Raw genomic sequence first — 17,621 nt, 5'->3', positions numbered from 1 at the left:
GTCCCCGAGGGGTTCAGGAGAGGCTGCTGCTGCTGCAGTCTGTGGTATGCCTAGTGCTGCAGGGGAGTGTACTCCTTGCTGCTGTTTGCTGGCTCCTTTTCCCTTTGGCATCCTTCCCACTCCCAAATATTAACAAATATGTGTTCTGTAAGGTTTTAAACTAATAATTCCACCACATAAGTTGGCCAGGGATGGCAAAAAATACCAGTATGCCTTGGCTGTTAGGCAGAGCTGTCCACAGCAGTTCTACAGAATCGCCGCCATCTTGCTGCATGATTTTTAACTAGATATATTAAGTCTTCTTCTAATAGAAGAAAGCCCCAGAAGAGGATCTCGTCAGAGTATTGAAAATGGGAAACTCCATTCATAAGTGGTCAAAGATCTTATGAAAGAAGGGATGGAGGCTGTTACTCAGTGACATGACTTGGTTAGTCGGGTAAGTTAGGGCATTGTGTTCAATGAACATCATGGCCTCCAAATAAATTATGGGAGAATTGACTTCTTCACTAAAAACCACACTGAATTATTTTTAATTGTAAATCACTGTAAGAACTCACCCACCCAGCCAGAATGGACTTGGTTAACCTTGAAGGAAAAATGTTTAAAAAGATGTAATAATAGTACGCATGCAGACATTTGGGTGATACCAGTAAATGTAAGTGTTTGTGCCAGTCGGATTCCTTCAGCTATATATTATTCAATTGTAAAGGTGAAAAAAAACTGTCAAAGAACTGCTACTACAGGTGCAGTTTCAATCTAGAAACTGTTAAATCATAGGAAGGAAATTTTACGGGTCTTAGAAAGGCAAACAAAGGTTATATAATTATGAAGAGAAATTAAAGACAAAGTGCCAAGATTAGGTGATAAAGGAAGTGCAGAAGCAGTTAAAAGTCATTTTTAGCTTTCCAAACTCTGAACTCTGGAAGTCTCTTTCTAAAAGCCCCTGTTACCTTTCCACCTCCAATATTCATCTGGAAACCTATTTCGTTAGCCAGGTTTTTAATCATCAATCCTTGTGTCCTGTTCTTTGGCTCGATGCCAATTTCTGCCTGATTACTCTTCTGTGAAGTGTTTCAGGATAGTTTGCAATGTTAAACATTCGTTATAATTGCAAGCTATTGTTGCAATTCAGACAGGTTTGTATGGGATGGAACACTGAACAATGAGAATGAGGAACTGAGAATGCAGCAGTGCATTTTCAACATCTTCAGAAAGATAGAGAAATCCTCAGAGATTTCATGTGCAGATTCTGTATTCTGTTTTACTCCCAACTTGTTCCTTGTAGATGTGGTGAAGGTTTGAGGAGTCAGATGAGTTACATAACTGCAGGTTTCTTAGCCTCTGACCTGCACTTCTAGCCACAGTATTTACATAGCCAGACATATTTAGTTTCTGGTCAATGATAACCCCTAAGATATGAATAGTGGGGGAATTGTGACGTTATTCCATTTGAATGTCAATGGGAGATGGTGAGATCCTGTCTTATTGGGGTAGTCATTGACTGGTACTTATTTTGCATGAATGCTACATAAGTTGCCACTTGTCAATCCAGGCCTGGATATTGTCTAGGTCTTGCTGCACTTGGGCACTTCTGCTTCAATATCTGAGTCATCATAAATGCTGCTGACCAATGTGTAATAGTCACTGAACATCGCAATCATGATGGAGGGAAGGTCAATGATGAAGAAGCTGAAGACTGTTGGGCCTGGGTATTACTCTGAGGAACTCCTGCAGCGATTGCCTGCAGTTCAGATGAGTGACCTCCAACAACCACATCCATCTTCCCATTTGCTAGATGTGACTCCATACAGCAGAGAATTTCCTATTGCCTCCACAACCCCACTAACTTCAGTTTTCCTTTGAATGTTTGTTGCCATGATTGGTCAAATGATGCCTTGATGTCAATAGCAATCAGTCATTCTCTCTCACTTCACTTTTGGAGTTCATCTCTCAACACACTTGTTGAGTTTCACTGTAGGATTCCAGCAGGCATCTAACTTTTTTTTATTTCAAAAATATACTTTATTCATAAAATATTTTGATGATCTGTACAATTGGTCATGCCATACATATGTAAATATTCCATTTCTTTGCATACAGAGACAGAGTAATCATTTATATATTCAGGTCTGTACCATTACTACCCACATATTTAGCTGTGGGGTCAGCGGATCCCCCTTACTGTGTCGGCCCCCTGTGCTTAGGCAGGCAGACGTTACATGGTGGTCTTTCCCCACTGTACCTTGGCGGCAGCTGCCCCAAGCTAGCAGGCATCTAATGTGACACTTCAAAATGTCAATGATCTACTCTATGGGCCCACTTGCAGTTTTCTACTCAAGGTTGTTGGTTTAGAGTAATTACCCATACTGCAACAGATATGCCTATCACTAATGACTCCTATAAAAAGTTCCATTTTATCACGGCTGCTATGTTCAATAATTGCAGCACAGAAGTATCACGGCACCTCAAAATAATTCAATGCACCAGTTGAATATTTAGTGAACGAAAAATGTTTTGATTAAAGAAATTCAGCTTTGCTTCTGCCCATTCTTCCTTACATCTCTGGATACCTGGCCTCACAGAGGATCAAGTCATTCCATTCCTGTTGGCAGTGTGCCATTGGAAAAGTTAAAAACCGTAGATTTCAATTAATAGGAAATCATTAAAGTTTCCTTAACACATTGTTCTACTACCTGACTGAAAAGGATTAAATCTGCCTGGAAAAGACAGTACAAGATATTTCATGTCAGTGGCCACTTTGCTTGCTTCAACATTGCTCACCAAATCTAAATAGGTTCTCACCATTCACTCAACAGCCAGCAGAATAGCCTCAAGAAGTTTGAAATTCAGGCCTTCTGACGTACTTATAGTAAAATGGATCTCTGCAATGCCTGCTGGTCCTGTAAACCCGGTGGAGTAGTTATCAAATGTATTAGAATCAAACATCTTATTTGATGCTTAGTCTTGTATCTTTCAATCCATTTTCTTTCATATTCCCGTATTACACAAGAATAGAGGCATCTCAATTGGAAATGAAAAGCTAATATTTCCAGGTAACTGACAACATTGCCTCTGTATGGGATAGCTTTAGCTATTTTTCAGAGGATATACTGCACACAAGACCATTTTAGTGTGTAATTTAAAATTACTTTGCTCTCAAAGCTGTTTGAAGTCTTCAAAAAAGTTCCAGAGTAAAACAAGCAATAGCCTATTCTCGTTGATAGGCAAGACAGTGTACAGTACTGCAGATAATTAGGTTTCTAGGAAGATAATGTTGGTACCATGTTTTTGGGTGGCATTAAAGCAGTTTGCCATTCTCTTGGTTTTAATCCTGCAAAAAATGAGCAGTGAGAAAGAAAATCTCTGTCTCAACATATGTGGGCAGTGGTTCAATTTCACCTTGGCAGTTCTGGACAAAGGGTGTAATAAATTCAAATATAATATAGTCCCCTCGAAAGAGGAAACATTTCAATGCAAGCCTTATAACAATTCTCATTTGGCATGGTGGCTCAGTGGTTAGCACTGCTGCTTTACAGTGCCAGGGACCTAGGGTCAATTCCAGCCTCAAGTGAATACCTGTGTGGAGTTTGCACGTTCTCACCATGTCTGTGTGGGTTTCCTCCGGGTGCTCCGGTTTCCTCCCATAATCCAAAGAAGTGCAGGTTAGGTGAATTGACCATGCTAAATTGCCCGTAGTGTTCAGGGATGTGTAGGTTAAGTGCATAAGTCAGGGGAAATGTAAAGCAACAGGGTAAGGAATCGGTCTGGGGAGGGTCAGTTTGGACTTGTTGAGCTAACTGGCCTGTTTTCACACTGTAGGGATTCTATGACGATCTTTTTAAAAAAAACTTGACAATAAATGCAAAATTGATAGATACATGATGTGAATATGACAGCAAACAATTATAGGGGAAACAAGATACCTCAGGGCCAGGGAGGAATCAGTCTTGAAGCAATTGTCCAAAATGCTGAAGTAAAAAATTTGGAATGGCAGCTTAAAAGAAAGGTTAGCAGCACTGAATATTAAGTACTTTATTTTTCTGATCTATTTGTACATCGTCACTGTTATAAAATAGGAAGATTTATTGGGTGCAAAGATGTCGCTATCTCCGTCATCATCAGACAATTCAAGTGTACTAGGATAACATGAAAATGATTGGCCAATATGTCACATATCTGGCTAGTGATCCATGTTATATTCTTTATTTTTCTAGTACAATGCACGTTTCATAGTGATATGACTATGTCATGAAAATTACCATATCAGTTATAGCTCACTGATAGGAAGCTTTTTCCTCTACTTTCAATGTCTCAACTACATTTCTGTCTTTAAAAAAAATTGTTACTGACCATGGATACAACATTCAATGTTTAGGAATGCTGTTAGCAGTAGTCAATAAACACAATCCACCGATTCCTCAGAAACAAACCCAAACAAACAGACACAACGCAGTTTGCAAGAGAGAAGGCAAAATCGGATGTAATGGTGTTACAGTTAAACAAAGGTAATTATGAGGGCATGAGAGAGGAACTGACGAAAATCGACTGGAAGCAGAGCCTAGCAGGGAAGACAGTGGAGCAAAAATGGTAGGAGTTTGTGGATATAATTGAGGACACAGTACAGAGGTTCGTCCCAAAGAAAAGAAAGATTATCCAGGGAGGGATTAGACAGCCATGGCTGACAAAGGAAGTCAGGAAATGTATCAAAGAAAAAGAGAGATCCTATAAAGTGGCCAAGAGCACTGGGAAATCAGAAGATTGGGAAGGCTACAAAAACAAACAGAGGATAACAAAGAGAGAAATAAGGAAAGAGAGAATCAAATATGAAGGTAGGCTAGCCAGTAATATTAGAAATGATAGTAAAAGTTTCTTTCAATACATAAGAAACAAACGACAGGCAAAAGTAGACATTGGCCCACTTCAAGCTGATGCTGGAAGGCTAGTGATGGGAGATAAGGAAATAGCTGGAGAACTTAATAAGTACTTTGCGTCAGCCTTCACAGTGGAAGACATGAGTAATATCCCAATAATTAAAGGGAGTCAGGGGGCTGAGTTGAGTATGGTTGCCATTACAAAAGAGATAGTGCTAGAAAAGCTAAAAAGTCTTAAAATTGACAAATCTCCTGGCCCCGATGGGCTATATCCTAGAGTTCTGAGGGAGGTGGCTGAGGAAATAGCAGAGGCGTTGGTTGAGATCTTTCAAAAGTCACTGGAGTCAGGGAAAGTCCCGGATGATTGGAAGATGGCTGTTGTAACCCATTGTTCAAGAAAGGATCAAGACAAACGATGGAAAATTATAGGCCAATTAGCCTAACCTCGGTTGTTGGTAAAATTCTAGAATCCATCATTAAGGATGAGGTTTCTAAATTCTTGGAAGAGCAGGGTCGGATTAGAACAAGTCAACATGGATTTAGTAAGGGGAGGTCATGCCTGACAAACCTGTTGGAATTTTTTGAAGACGTGACAAGTAGGTTAGACCAGGGAAACCCAGTGAATGTGGTCTATCTAGACTTCCAAAAGGCCTTTGATAAGGTGCCACATGGGAAGCTGCTGAGTAAGGTGAGGCCCCATGGTGTTCGAGGTGAGCTACTGGCATGGATTGAGGATTGGCTATCTGACAGAAGGCACAGAGTTGGAATAAGAGGTTCTTTTTCGGAATGGCAGCCGGTGACAAGTGGTGGCCCACGGGGTTCAGTGTTGGGGCCGCAGCTGTTCACGTTATATATTAATGATCTGGATGAAGGGACTGGGGCATTCTGGTGAAGTTTGCCAATGATACAAAGTTAGGTGGACAGGCAGGTAGTACTGAGGAAGTGGGGAGGCTGCAGAAGGATCTAGACAGTTTGGGAGAGTGGTCCAGGAAATGGCTGATGAAGTTCAATGTGAGTAAATGTGAGGTCTTGCACTTTGGAAAAAAGAATACAAGCATGGAATACTTTCTGAACGGTGAGACAATTCATAAAGCCAAAGTACAAAGGGATCTGGGAGTGCTAGTCAAGGACTCTCTAAAGGTCAACATGCAGGTTGATTCCATGATTAAGAAAGCGAATGCAATGTTGTCATTTATCTCAGGAGGGTTGGAATATAAAAGCAGCGATGTGCTACTAAGACTTTATAAAGCTCTGGTTAGGCCCCATTTGGAGTACTGTGTCCAGTTTTGAGACCCACACCTCAGGAGGGACATACTGGCACTGGAGCGTGTCCAGTGGAGATTCACACGGAATGGTAGGTCTAACATACGAGGAATGGCTGAAGATCCTGGGATTGTACTCATTTGAGTTTAGAAGGTTAAGGGGAGATCTAATAGAAACTTACAAGATAATACATGGCTTGGAAAGGGTGGACGCTAAGAAATTGTTTCCGTTAGGCAGGGAGACTAGGACCCGTGGGCACAGCCTTAAAATTAGAGGGGGTCAATTCAGAACAGAAATGCGGAGACATTTCTTCAGCCAGAGAGTGGTGGGCCTGTGGAATTCATTGGCGCGGAGTGCAGTGGAGGCCGGGACGCTAAATGTCTTCAAGGCAGAGATTGATAAATTCTTCATGTCACAAGGAATTAAGGGCTATGGGGAGAATGTGGTTAAGTGGAGTTGAAATGCCCATCAGCCATGATTAAATGGCGGAGAGGACTCGATGGGCCGAATGGCCTTACTTCCACTCCTATGTCTTATGGTATTAACGCAATCAAAAACTATAGCCACATTATCTGACCTCAAAGACATATCAGAAATGACTTCCAGACTACTCAGACCCCTTGACATCACGGTAACCCACAAACCTACCAACACACTTAAATAGCGACTAATGAACCTAAAGGATCCATTAGATACTACCAGCAAAACTAACGTCATTTACAAGATACCAATCAAGAACTATAAAAAAACACTACATCGGACAAACTAGCAGGAAACTTGCCACCATGAACACCAATTAGCCAACCAAAAGACAAAACCCACTATCACTAGTTTCTGTACATACAGACAAAGAAAGACACCACTTTGACTGGGACAACACACACATTCTTGGACAGGTGAAACAAAGACACATACGAGAATCCTTAGAGGCATGGCATTCTACGAGAATTCTTAGAGGCATGGCATTCTAACCAAAACTCCATCAATAAACCCATCGATTTAGACCCTCTACCATCCCTTGAAAAAAAACAGAAATGACATCACCCACTTTGAGAAACCAAGACCTATTAAACAGAGAGGCAGGACATACCACTGGAGACTCTCACTAATGATCTTACCTAGTGGGGGACAAAATGTCTGAAAACAAATCTTCAAGCTCAACGACCTAACTTCCATACTTATCATCAACCTGAGCTATAAATCTTCTCAAGAATTGCTAGGAGTCAATGCTTTCTAGGGTTTACAGTTTAGTCCATGGAGCAGCAACATTAGAGAAAAACCTGCTGATTACTCAGCAATCATGGAATTTGTTAATTAAAATCCTTTTAACTGCATAAATTTGGTTTGTTAAGTATAGCTAAATATTATCCCATCAATTAGACATCTCAATAAAATATTGTTTACAGCTCTACATAGCTCAGAATGTTAGCAAACTGCAACATTGTCACATTAGAGATCACACCAGGAAGGTGAACATGTTATTAGTCCAACACTGTTTTTGTTGCTGGTTAATAAGGCCATATTAGTTAGTACTTTATAGATTTGTGTATTTATTGTTACTATTGAATCTGACTGAAGCAGCTTCTTAGACTAGACTTTGTAATTTTGTCCCATGGTCCAGACTTAAGCTTTGCCATAGTCACAATCATTGTAATTTATTCATAAACATAATTAGCATTTAAGTTGCAATTAACCAGCCCAAGATCGTTCTACGCATTCTCAAAGAAGAAACTAAAATTAATAATCACATTGTCTATATGAGTTCTACAGGATAGAAACATGGGCAGCAATATGGTTAGATTTTGTCTATTATTTTAAACTTGATGTAGTACATGCCTCTGGAGATATCCAGTTCCAGTTTTGTTTGATCTTTCAAAAAAAAAACTGAACATTGCATTTTAGGTTACCTACTTTCATGACTCAATGTGTTGCACAGTGAGTTTGGAGAAATCAACCAGAAGCTACTCATCACAAAATGAATAAAAGATATCTGAACTTTAAAAAATGTTGTTTTTCCAGTACGAAATTCACAAGTTCACTTCCTGTTGCCATATGTACCTTTATTTTGCTATTGAATAGTGGCACAGAATTTGAATATTGCTAAGAAAGAGAGACATGTTGCAAAACATTTTTTTATCTTGCACTCATTAGGACAAGTGTTGGAATGCCAAGTTCCAAATGTTCGCAACAATTTTCACTACTGAAGGATAAAATACTGATTAGTCAGACCTCAATTGTGCATGACTCTTCCTTCATTAACTTAGCTTATCAGGAAAACATGCACAGCAGAAACTTGAATTTCCCACCTACACTCTGGCAGGCAATGTCCCAGATAAGGCATGGAGTCAGAAAATTGTTTATATACATTCAATACTGTTTATTATGTTCAAGTTAAGCCTGTAACTAGAGGCTAGCTATAGATATCAAAAGACAACAGTTTGCTGTTTTGCTATGCACAAAATCTGCAGATTTTGGTGATACAGAACCCCATCAATTTGAGATTTCTTGTTGCATATTTATGAATATTCATAACAAACCTTAACTCAGAGCTTTAAGATCACAGTAACACTGAATTAAAATTGAAAATTAAACACTCACTTTCAAATTAAGCCATTTCAGCACCACATTTTGCAGAATATATGCTCCAAATTGACAAAATAGTCAAAATATTTTTCATTGAACTAGAAATAACTTTTCATGCATCAAAAATTAGCACAAAGTAAACAACAGTGTTTATGTGAATGGGAAGAAATTGTGCACGGAATAGTGGAAAAAAATCAGACCCTATATTTACCATTTTGATATTTCGGTGACTAATAACGACATGTGGAGTTTGCACATTCTCCCGTGTCTGCGTGGGTTTCCTCTGGGTGCTCCGGTTTCCTCCCACAGTCCAAAGACGTGCAGGTCAGGTGAATTGGCCATGCTAAATTGCCTGTAGTGTTAGGATAAAGGGATAAATGTAGGGGAATGGATCTGGGTGGGTTGCTCTTCAGAGGGTCGGTGTGGACTTGTTGGGCCGAAGGGCCTGTTTCCACACTGTAAGTAATCTAATCTAATTAGATAAAGAAATTATCAGTTTTTGCTCAAAGTCCAGGCTGAGGCCAGGAAAAATTCTATGATCATAACTACTTTATTAAAATTTCAAAGCTGCCCAAATATTAGAATCCCAAATCAAATCAAAGCTAAACGAAACCTCCAAAATCTTTATATGGTGAAGCCCAAAGCCCAAAATTCACCTGTTTGGCATTTAAACTTCACTCTTGATCTGCTTTTCAAAAGACTGCAGGACAAAAATAGGGTCTAATTTTTCTCCACTAATCAGTGCACAATTTCTTTCCATTCACATAAACACTCTGTCTTTCAATGTGCACATTCAGGAAGAAATAGCAGAGACATTGTAACTTGCACACACATCTATGTACAGAGTACTAAACTCACACACATGCATACTCGGGTGAGGAACAAATTTTAGAAGAATGTCAGACAGCCAATGTGATTCCTATAATTATGAAAAAGGAAGCCTGAACAAATCCAGAGATTGTCACTGATAGAAACAATAATGGAATTGTTATTCAAAGACGTCATAGGATAACATCAGAAAATGATAATATAATAAAGTGTAAAGTAATAAAATGGATTTAAAAAGGAAAAGTCACGCTTCATTACATTTTATTTTAAGTAGTAGTAGAGTAGACAAGGATAATGTGGCAAATCTAATATGCATGGAAACTTTTTCAAACAACCCCTTCAGACATGTTGTGATGTACCTTGACAGCAGGTGAGATTTGAATTTGGACCTTCTGGATCAGAAATAGGGACACAACAAGAGCCCAAATGAATTTTGGGTAGGGTATTAACAATTGATGCATGACCATCATCAGAACTGTTGGACTTGAGTGACAAGCTGTAGAATGGATGAAAAATAAACTATCTGCAAAACATTAAACAGGTGAATAATGCTTGTTATACTGTTGTTGTCTGCCAATAACATAATTTATCTTGACTTGGGAATGAGGATTGGAATTTCACAATCTGCTGATTATATCAAACTGGAGAGTAATGTTAATACCAATAAATGCTACAACAAAATTAAACATTAACAAGCTTGAAAAATGTGTGGACAAGAATAAAATGGTACATTATAGAAAAAAGAATAAAGGGGTCAACTGATTCTTCGAAAATTAGGATCAAAGTCCATTAAAGTAACAGAAAGCTCTGGGGAAACAGGTTTTCAAAAAAGCATTAAAATAGTGATACTGATTAACAGGGTCACAGATAGCAAAGCATTGACATCCATTTCTGGAGAGAGAGAAGAGGCACAAAGAGAGACACAGAAAGAAAAGACAGAGAGAAAAAAAGTGAACAGAAAGTCAAAAGGGTGAGAAAATACAGGGAAGTTAGATTAATATTATATAAATTATTTGTATGAATAGTTCTGCTTTACATTTTATAAGATAAATTGGAGAGAGAAAAAATGATTGACAAAGATGATACCAAGCTGGGAGGTTATATCTCTCATGAAACGTTGTATAAATTCAGGCTCTTTTCTTTAGAAAGGAAAAGGCTGAGAGTGTTGTGATAAGGTCTGACATTGTGAAAGGGATTGAGAAGGTAGAAATAGAGATGTGACTGCTTGTGAGAAATGCCACAAAACCAGAAATAGAAGATTGGATTTTTAATGCCCATCAGAATTCAGGAGGAATTTCTCTGCTACTTTGCTTCTTTAAAACTGAAATTGCCACTACATAGAATGCAGGAGGTAAATTACAGAATTATTTAAGGAGAAGCTAGATAAACACAAGGGGGAATGAATTAGATGGATTATGTTAATAGAGTTGGTAGAATAGGTGAGAAGAACCTCATGCGGAGCACAATCACTGGCACGGAGTACTTGGGCTGAACAGTCTGCTGCCCCGCTGGAAAATCTGGGAAAAATCAGGATCTGACAAGCACAAACAGAAAACCACAATAAAGGTTTTAAGTCAAGTTCCTTACTGTTCTAGCATGGAAATAACATTTTAACTAGCAGTTAACTTAAATAAAATAAACTCACTAGTGAAATTAGGCAGAACAGCTTCTACTGATTCACCAACAAAAGCATTAGACAACTGAAAGAAAACTTCATGGACTGAGTCAGAATTTTGAATGGAATATGATCTAGTCATTAATTCAGCAGTATAAAAGAGTATCCAAGCAGTAAAAGTAACATGGTTAAATCCTTGATATAAACACAATTTTAAGATTTTTATTTGGACTTTAACTGAAACTGTAAGCGTTACTTGGTTTGAAAAAAGTGGATATCTATAGTAATAGGAAAGTGTATTCAAAAAGTATATTGAAATTGATATTTCCTAATGTAGTGCTCATGATAACACTCATACCTATTTTAAAACAGCTAAAATATTGAATATTTCAATAGTTTTTCATTTCACATTTTTGCTGAAAAAGTTAAATCGCCAGAAATGACCCCAACAATGCGTACTGTAGGCAAGAGGGAGTGATAAAACATGGGAACACATTTTCACATCAATTTTATCAAGTCTTTATGTGGGAACAGGTATCAGAAGAAGAAAATAAAGTATGGCAGTTGGCATCTTTATCACGATGTTTCTGAGAAAACAGTTGGGTCGAAAGGAAAAAAAGCAAACATATGTTTAGCATTACACAAGTCTGTCACCTTGAAGTAAATCTAAAGAGTGTTGTCCGCAATTAAAACATGTCTAATGTTAATAAGGAATGTAACAGATGAAGAAAAATTGCCTGCAGCCTAATAAGAATCAACTGAATGAATTATTTTTACAAACCCAAGCAACATAACATTCTGTTAGCAAAAGACTGGCCCACCTGAAGAACAGAAAAGACAACACTGATTCATTGCATTTTATGTGATTATATGTTAATGACTTTCTCAAATGCCACAAAGTACTCACGAATAAACGTATTGTTCGAACAAATGGCATTTGAACAATGTTCAAAGAACAAAGAACAATAAATGCAGCACAACAACAGATCCTTCGGCCATCAAAGCACATGCCGACACATTTTGCCCTTCCATACTAAAACTGTTTTCACTCACAAGATCCTTATCCCTCTATTCCCTTCATATTCATGCATTTGTCCAGATGCTTCTTGAATGCTGCTATTGTGTCTGCATCCCCACCATCTCCTCTGGCAGCATGTTCCAGGCACTCACCACCCTTTGTGCGAAATACCTGCATCTAGTTTACATGTATTCATGAGCACTGGCTGGCAACAGGGCAATGCATAAATCTTCAATTAAGGTTGACCTGCAATGTTATACTTGAATTTTCGAAACGTTTGTGTAGAATACACACTGCCAAATATGTACAGAATCAACAGTATAATATGTGCAAATGATTCTTGCAGGCGCATATAAACAAGCTTTAGAGCAGTTATGAACCAACTGTGAGTATACAGCACCTAATATCAACTTAGCTAGTTCACACCATCAAGATGAAAATCCAGAAGGTATAACTGTCAATGAGGTGTATAATATTTACCATCCATTACAAATATTTACGGGATTAAAGGTTATGAGGACCAGATGAATGTTGTTTTCCAACTCCAAGCAGATCACCTCAAGGTTCCTCAGATGTTTATATAACCTTTCTGCCACAACACAAATTTAAGGGAAAAAGCATAAAAATAAACCAGAAAAAATCTTAAAGGTGATATGATTCTTACAACTCTTTGATCTTAGGAGAAACAAACACAATAGGGCCTAAAGACTCTTCTCCCACTGCTATTTGACAAATGTTGAAAGCAGTTGTGAAGATGTTAAAATGAAAAAAATTGAAGTTATATGGTTGAGTAGGAAGTGGCAAAACTGTCTGATTTGTACATTGCATTCCATCAACAAATGATGTCCCAAAGCTATTTAATATTTCAGCATCATTTATCTTAATTTGACAACCTTGAGCTAATTATCACAATGCAAGTATATCCAGTTTGGTTTTAGAAAGTGATTAACAAATACCAGAGCACTGAATAAAGATTTCCATGAATTTCCTTTAAGTCATACCACACCTGGTGTAAACACTTAAGCTGTTAGAAGTACCCATAGGGTATGAGGTGTATTATAGCATAGTATTACTAACACCAAGAAGTTTGATAACTAACATTAGAAAATTTGACTCTACGTCAACCAGCTGCAATAATACCTTGAACATTAGTGCAGTATGGACTGCATTTATAGACTATACCATATCATGTAGACGTACCAACACACAGTTAGTAACTGTGTATACTTCACATTCATTGGCTAAGCGCAAGCAGCATTTATACATACCACTGTAATCCGAAACGAAAGTGAGTATCACTCAAGTCTATAGATCTTCGACTCCTAGGTTTTCTTTAAACACAAGAAAAATGTTATAACTAAGCCATTACAAAAAGAGATGGCCTGCATGTCAAGCATGTATTTAATAGTTGAATAATAACCTATTGCAACCAAGAAGTTTATCTAAAAATAAAAGATCACAGAAAGCTTGAGTTTCCCATGATAAAAGTTAGGAAACTATATTCTGCCAGTCTTCATAATACTCATACATTTCCAGCCAATTAAAACCCAAAATTGGTATTCTGGACAATTTTATAAGCTTTAGGGGGAATTCATATACTGTGTGGCAAAATAAAGCATCCCTCTAAGATGTTAATTCCATTCACTGAGTGCCATGGGTACCCAGTATGATGATAACGTCTAAACTTGACCAATGAAATGCAATCGATTGCCTTAGATTGACTTAAATGGTTACCTTTTAAGTAATTCAGCTCCATTTTATTATTTTATGTGCCAAAATGACTCCCGAAAAAGTAACACAAAAGAACGTTTTGTAAAAATGTTAAGATAAGCTTCACAAACACAACGAAGAGTGTAAGCTAAAATAAACCCTGTTCCTGGAGAACGATCATAAATGTAGACGTGAAAGAGGGGGAAAGTGCTAAAAATACAAGGCTACACTCTGGTAGATCAAAACTGTTAACTGCCCAAATACAAACAACCTGCCTCTTACCATGCAAAAGACTGCAACGAAACATTCGGAAAATGCCTTCATGATGTCGAATTACACCGCACTAAACTAAATCCATAAAGCAGAACTGCAGCAAGATTTCTCCCGCCTTGTCCAGTACTGTTTTGCCCACCACCAATTGCTAATTACCTACAGCCACTGATGAGCTATTTGAACGCTCACGGTCTGTTTTGCGCTCCTGAGCCACCCACCTGCATAATGATAAACAACGGATACAAACACCAGATGCAGTCTGTTGTCAAGCTAATTCAGAAACCTCGCGGGCTGCAGCTCACACAGCGTTCTTACAAAAAGGTATCAAAAACCATGCGTCATGCACTGCAAAACTTATCACATCGAAAAGTAGCCTTTCTTTAAAATGCTAAGGCAGAAAATAGAGGTAGCTATTTCTTTATACTTTCCGAATCAATGATTCATAATGAAGTCTTTTGCCATCATCAGATCTTAAGATCGTAAAGGAAGGGACCAAAATACACAAAGGGAATAGTGCTGAAGTTTTGGTATAGTCATTAAATTGACATTATACCAACACGCTGATATGGAAAATGCCCGCAAACACAAAGCTCCTTGTTAGAGCCCTAATAACCATTTCATCCTGGATCAATGTAGGTTACCATTTCAACAGCGCTGGAGGTTAAAGCAACCTGCAGGCACTTCAACATGCGATCACAACTGTCATAATGCAATAAAGAAATTCCACCCGTCTTAGCAAAACATGAGGGAAAATAACTTACCGCAGTCCTCACACAAGATCCTCCCAACATCTTTTTTTAGATTCTTTCCGCCTGTGTCTAGTGGAGCAAATGATGTCTTGAATACTAACGGCTCATCTGTTGGGTCCATGAAGAAGATATATTTCTGATTCTTCTTTACTTTGATGCATGGTGTTTCTGATCCAAAATCCTCGACCGTGATGAGCTGGTCTGTCTGTAGACCCCCGCTATGAACTGGCCACACGTCCAACACTTTGACATGAACACTGTAAGGCTCGGTGGTATGATTTGGGACTGACTGCACCTTGCCTTCGATCACCACCGCTGAACGATAGGCTTGGTCCTGCAAAGAATTCAAGCTCGGGGGGTAGCAGGCAAACGACACCCCGGCGACCAGTAGGGCAAAATGGACAGCACCAAGCTGCATGGTTCAAAGGCACGGCCGCGCTCGGCTGCACTGAGGTGTGGAGCGGTGCTGAGTTGGGAGGCAGAGTTGTGGCAAAGTGGACCGCAAATCGCCTCGAGTTGCACGGCTGAGCAAGAGACCTTGCGTAAGTGTCCATGGCATTTGGCTGTTTGCATGGGGAAACACCGCTCGGAAGCGGAAACGGCGTAATACAGTACTGCTGCCTAAACCTGTCACTGCAACGACCGGCAAATATCAACAAAATCCACTTTATTTATTAATCGAACATAAAGCACTTACCGTCATCCGGTAACAGCGGCGGCTCCATCGCAATATGTGTCATCCAACAGGCGCAGCTTTCTGCATCCCACTGAGATTCCGAACACCTAACACATCGCCTTATGCTTTCCAGGTCTATTAACGAAGTTCATATGATGTTAATAATGCTGTCGCTATAGTAACTAAACTGAAAACTAGTTGCCGAGACCAGCAGCTTGTATGTTCCATAAACCTATCCCTCCATTCAGGGGCAGCCAATGGTTTCTGTGTACATTACATTGGGGTTTTGCAGTCGAGTGCTCGCCCTGCAGCTCTGCATAGACACATCTCATTTCCCACGAAGGTAGCCTGATTCAAAGGCTTTGCATAGAAACAGTTAACTGATCATTCTCTGGGAGGCAGAGACATGAAAAACAAACGTTTTAATAATTTGAGCGCGAGTCCCAACAAGGGCCAGTACCTCCGCACATTCAGTGAGTCTTTATTCTCACGTATGTATATGTTTTTTTTTCTCTCTCTCTCGCTTTGATCTATTCACAACTTGGCTGCATTCCGATCACATCCACTTTGTGCTACAGACCTCTGGGTATGAGGATCTTCACTGCTGCCTGCACACCTATTCTGAACAGAAACCGCGGTACTAGCGAAAGAAAACAACCTGAACAGGAATAGGAGGAGCAATAGAAGATGCAACAGAACATCCGCAAACCACAGGTCCAGAGTATACTGTCACTGACCACGTGAAAGCGCGGTGCACCCTTCTGTACAGGTGTGTGTGACTTTCCATGAACAGTCTACATGTGTTTGTTGCATCTAAGATCACCGCCTGCTTTTAATCAGGAGTCGTATTTCTGCATGTACTGTTGAGTATCACAGTGTCGTCTGGAGCTGAGGTCTGATAGGTTCCACAGCACCCGACTGCGGACCCACCAGTGAGGTATTCCTCGTCATGTACAGCGACTCCAAGCGTTTAGATTGGAGCCGGCTTTCATAGCAAAATGTTTCCTGCCAATTCTCAACAGTCCGAGAAAAAAAGCACGACCACACCCCCCCCAAAAACTTCTCAGTGTTTGGGATGGTGATAAAGAGAATTCTGCTTGTGTATGCCTTCCTGAAAACCAGCTCCTTAACTCGTTGTCTGTTGTTGCTTCATCTCTGGCCATTTCCTTTTTGTTTCCGGAGAGGTGAACCATCACCTTCCAATCTCAGAAGCCAAGTGAAGAGGCAGATTCCAATGTCAGACCAGGTTGTGCCTTTTTGCACACACTAGCCATTTCGACTAGGGAACAAGGACACTCCCAAAGAAAGAGTCTGAGAGATTTTATGATCACAACATTTTTCTGTATAGCATTCCAAATTTATGGAATCACAGGGGGTGAGGTCATTGCAGGTCTAGGATGGTATCTGCAAAGGGCACACATATTTCTGACCTCAGCCACATAGTCACCATTCTGAATCGATCATCAACACAAGCCCTTGGAGAGTGCACCAGAAGGAAGGTGAAGGGGCAAATTGTGGCAGCAGTCAGTGGGTAACATGTGCGGGTTCCTTGCTCGGCCTCATCAATGAAGCTAACATTCTTTCCCAATGCTGTACAGGGAACAATCGGTCAGCAGCATGGAGGACCCTTCCCTACACTGACCAGCACTATTTAAATCAACGACTTTTCAATAGATTTCTACTAGCTGCTGCTGTGTCAGTCGAGGTAAAAACACAAAGTGCTGGAGTTACTCAGCAGATCAACCAACATCTGTGGAGAAAGAAGTAGAATCAATGGCTTGGATATCTGGATAACCAAAACGTTATTTGAGCAGTGTAGATAGGAATTGCAGATTGGGATCATATGAAATCCCCGATACTGCCCTCTCTGTTGTAATACATGGAAAAAAGAAAATTCTGATGAGCTATTGCCCAGAAACTGGATCCCTCCAAAAAAACCCTTAAAGTAGGAAACATTGAAGAAGTCTACTGATTCTCGCTACCCAGGGAAAGTTAGGTGATTAAAATCCTACTCTAACTTCAGGGTAACAACTCA

General features: G+C 39.5%; 1 protein-coding gene across 1 annotated transcript in view; it reads right to left on the bottom strand.

Annotated features, from left to right (window-relative positions):
- Positions 1-15,375, bottom strand: part of LOC140492098 (pro-neuregulin-2, membrane-bound isoform-like) — a 690,845-nt gene extending 675,470 nt beyond the window's left edge. The window contains exon 1 of the mRNA XM_072590830.1: positions 14,923-15,375. Within this exon, the coding sequence (XP_072446931.1) occupies positions 14,923-15,328 (406 nt within the window). The 5' untranslated portion in view covers positions 15,329-15,375. The remainder of the gene's footprint in view (positions 1-14,922) is intronic.
- Between the last annotated feature and the right edge of the window lie 2,246 nt (positions 15,376-17,621).

Source organism: Chiloscyllium punctatum, chromosome 20 (assembly GCF_047496795.1).
Source record: "Chiloscyllium punctatum isolate Juve2018m chromosome 20, sChiPun1.3, whole genome shotgun sequence".
NCBI classification, from domain to species: domain Eukaryota; kingdom Metazoa; phylum Chordata; class Chondrichthyes; order Orectolobiformes; family Hemiscylliidae; genus Chiloscyllium; species Chiloscyllium punctatum.
The sequence above is the reverse complement of the archived record's forward strand: the minus strand, read 5'-3'. Positions and strand labels throughout refer to the sequence as shown.